The 2,911-nt window shown below is 37.5% G+C and overlaps 2 protein-coding genes across 3 annotated transcripts in view; both read left to right on the top strand.

The window, feature by feature from the left end:
- LOC111399917 (serine/threonine-protein kinase CDG1-like) overlaps positions 1-450 on the top strand; it is a 2,056-nt gene extending 1,606 nt beyond the window's left edge. Inside the window, exons 2-3 of the mRNA XM_023027400.1 lie at positions 6-174; positions 263-450. Of these exons, the coding sequence (XP_022883168.1) occupies positions 6-174; positions 263-450 (357 nt within the window). The remainder of the gene's footprint in view (positions 1-5; positions 175-262) is intronic.
- LOC111399593 (inactive protein kinase SELMODRAFT_444075-like) lies at positions 412-2,376 on the top strand. 2 transcript variants are annotated; one of them, XM_023026995.1, is made up of 3 exons: positions 412-714; positions 826-975; positions 1,210-2,376. In XM_023026995.1, exons 1-3 carry the CDS (start codon positions 556-558, stop codon positions 1,243-1,245), a joined length of 345 nt encoding a protein of 114 aa, XP_022882763.1. In that variant the 5' UTR covers positions 412-555; the 3' UTR covers positions 1,246-2,376. The 2 variants fall into 2 exon arrangements, with proteins under 2 accessions (XP_022882763.1, XP_022882762.1); XM_023026994.1 differs by lacking the exon at positions 1,210-2,376 and having other exon boundaries at positions 826-1,169.
- The last annotated feature ends 535 nt before the right edge of the window (positions 2,377-2,911 follow it).

The following is a 2,911-nucleotide window of genomic DNA, read 5'->3' as shown; positions in this document are numbered from 1 at the left end:
GGGAGCTCCCTTCAGAAACAATCAAAGAGAAAGAATTTAAGATAGAGATTCACATTCTTGGGAAAGTCAAACATGAGAATGTGGCCATATTCTTAGGTTCATGTTCAGAAGGACCACACAGGCTTCTTGTCTATGAGTATGTGTGCAATGGTTCTCTGAACAAATATCTGTCAGGTAAATGCATATGGCTTAGAAAATAAAATTTTCTTCTCTAATATAACTATTTTTTCTGTGGTAATAGTGGGACAATTTGTTTCTGCAGAAAAAAGCAGCAAATTAACATGGGAAACAAGAATTAATATTGCATATGGAGCAGCTAAAGGTTTAGAATATCTGCATAGAGAAAGGATTTATGGAAGCATGAGGCCAAGCAACATACTCGTCACCCATGATTATCAGCCACTAGTAAGATTAATTTGTTGTTTGCTTTGGGTATATTTATATGGCTAGAAGGCAAATGAATACATCACTTGTGCCACTTACCATCTTTACCATCTTTCATATTATGGTCTTGCTAAAAATCAATATGAGGCCTTAGGTCAGTCCTCCAACACCATGGCACTGAGGACATTTGAATACTTAGCACCAGAATATGCACAAAGCGGAATAGACATGAGCAAAGCAGATGTCTATTCCTTTGGGATTGTTCTTCTCGAGCTGATTACTGGCCGAAAGACTCTTGAAGATACAAAGGGGCAAAGCTTCTTGAGATGGGTAATAACTACAGCATTCTTATTTTGAAGATCCTTAATCTAAAATCTTTACTTTGGACGAAATCTATCTTCAAGTCATTGGGCCCCAATGGATCTCTGTTTTTTTCCTCAGGCGAGACCAATCCTGAGTGAGAAAAAGTACATGGAACTGATAGATCCTGCAGTGCAAGATTCTGTTGACCTTTACCAGTTGTTTTGGATGGTTCGTCTGGCAGAGCAATGTCTCGACTGCGATCCCAAGTTGAGAATGTCAATGCATGAGGTATGGTATATGTCTATTCCAAGTTCCACCATCGCTTCCACACACCGAGACAAGGCATTCCTCCACTAAGTTAGATTCGCATTTTAGTATATTGAATGCTGCATGACATGGGGCATATGTTTTGATGCCAGATTAACCGTCAATATGCACAGATATTTTATACAACAAATTTTACATACAAACAGACAAGTAAACATGACCTTATTTGATGATTCTTGTATGGCTTTCCTACAGGTGCTGACGGCTATGGCATGCATAATTAATCCCTGAGGTAGTCAATACAAAGCCAGCAATAAGCCAAAAGCATTCAGGCACTTTAATTTGATTTTCATGACATTTTTATTTGAATTGTGGTTGCAATACATGAAGCATGCGACTTATTCTGTATGTATTGCTTAAGGCAGAACTGGAAGGGAATCATGTCCCACTTTTAGAGATGCAGCATCAAAACTACTCCTTTATACTATGAGTTTTATCTTAGACACGACTTGAATAATATGGAAAAATGGAAGCATATCAGTGCCTCTAAATTTTCAGCTTGCGTCCTATTTTTCTGACATTTGAAATCCAGTTCCAACGCCAAGCCATCAACTTACCAATAAGATCCAGTATTAGTTGTATAAAGAAGCATCATTTGACCATGTATATAAGCCGAAACGATAAATTTAAACATCCTTAATGATAATTCAACAGAGCTAGATTTTGAAAAATAGGCTAGAAAATGCAAAAAAATTTAAAAAGAGTTAGAAATGCTGACTGGGAATTATGTGGATATCTACTACCCAAGTAAGCTCAAGAATGCTTAAGCCTAGACTCCAAATATCCACGAAAATCCATCATACATGTAATTATGATATAAATTATAAGTAATTACCTTGGGACTAACACAAGCAAACTAGCCGGATTCATGAAGAACCACGAAAACCCAAATTCTGCTAATTTCACAGCATTTAGAATTAACTAACATATTCCTAAGCATATTATCTTTGAGCACAAACTTTTTACTGTGGAGGCGCAGAAGGGCAGATAATACCTGACCTGTCTATATATTCTGAGACAGCGTGAATTCCTGTTAACATCAAATTATTCATATTCGAGTGTACGAAGGAGGTTATACTCTTGGATTGTGGGGCTGATATTGGAGCTACTAACTTGACTATATGCTCGACAGCATAAAATTTCCTGTCAGGCTCCAATTCGATTTACATGCTCTAAATTTTGATCGCCATGATACCTGTTTTTCCAATTCTTGGACATTTCTGTTTGTATATTGCTCCGAATTCCATGATATGGGAGAACTATAGGCTCTTATCACTACAAGTCTAGACTAGAGGCAGGGATGTTAAAAATTGAAGGAGATGGCAACGAGCAAAATCTCAATGCGAAAAAAAAAAAAAAAATTCTTAAATATAGGGGGGAAAAATTAAATTTTGAATTTTCAACCATGCATTTTTTACAGTGGCTTGCAATTGGCTCGAACACGAATTGAGTGCTTGAGCTCTCACTTGAGCCGCTCAACTCGTATATGGGGCAAATCGAACCAGTGAGGGGCTCAAACCACTTTACACCCTTATCTGGAGGTGTTAAAAACGATGGCCGGCTCTACCATTTGACACCTCAACCAGTTGGGAGGACCTGTGACATGGGAAAAGCAGGAGTGATTGTTGTTGTTGAAAAATAGATTTGAGTGATCTCTTTAACAAAATTTAAACTTACCAACCTTACCAAAATTGGGGGAAGTAAGGCCAAGTAAAATGGATGCAAGTCCGAGATAAGAGTTAAACTCTTTGTCCTCAAGTTGGTTTTGCCTTGCAAAGGTGCCTACGGATAATGATAATCAACAACCAAGATACAGCGATTACATTCTCTTATTTGTAAAACTTCAAAACCACAAGAACAACGAACCAAAAGATGGCTTTTGTACTCCTTTTTTTTT

The sequence above is a fragment of the Olea europaea genome, chromosome 9 (assembly GCF_002742605.1).
Source record: "Olea europaea var. sylvestris chromosome 9, O_europaea_v1, whole genome shotgun sequence".
Lineage (NCBI taxonomy): Eukaryota > Viridiplantae > Streptophyta > Magnoliopsida > Lamiales > Oleaceae > Olea > Olea europaea.
This window is presented reverse-complemented; position numbering and strand designations above follow the sequence as displayed.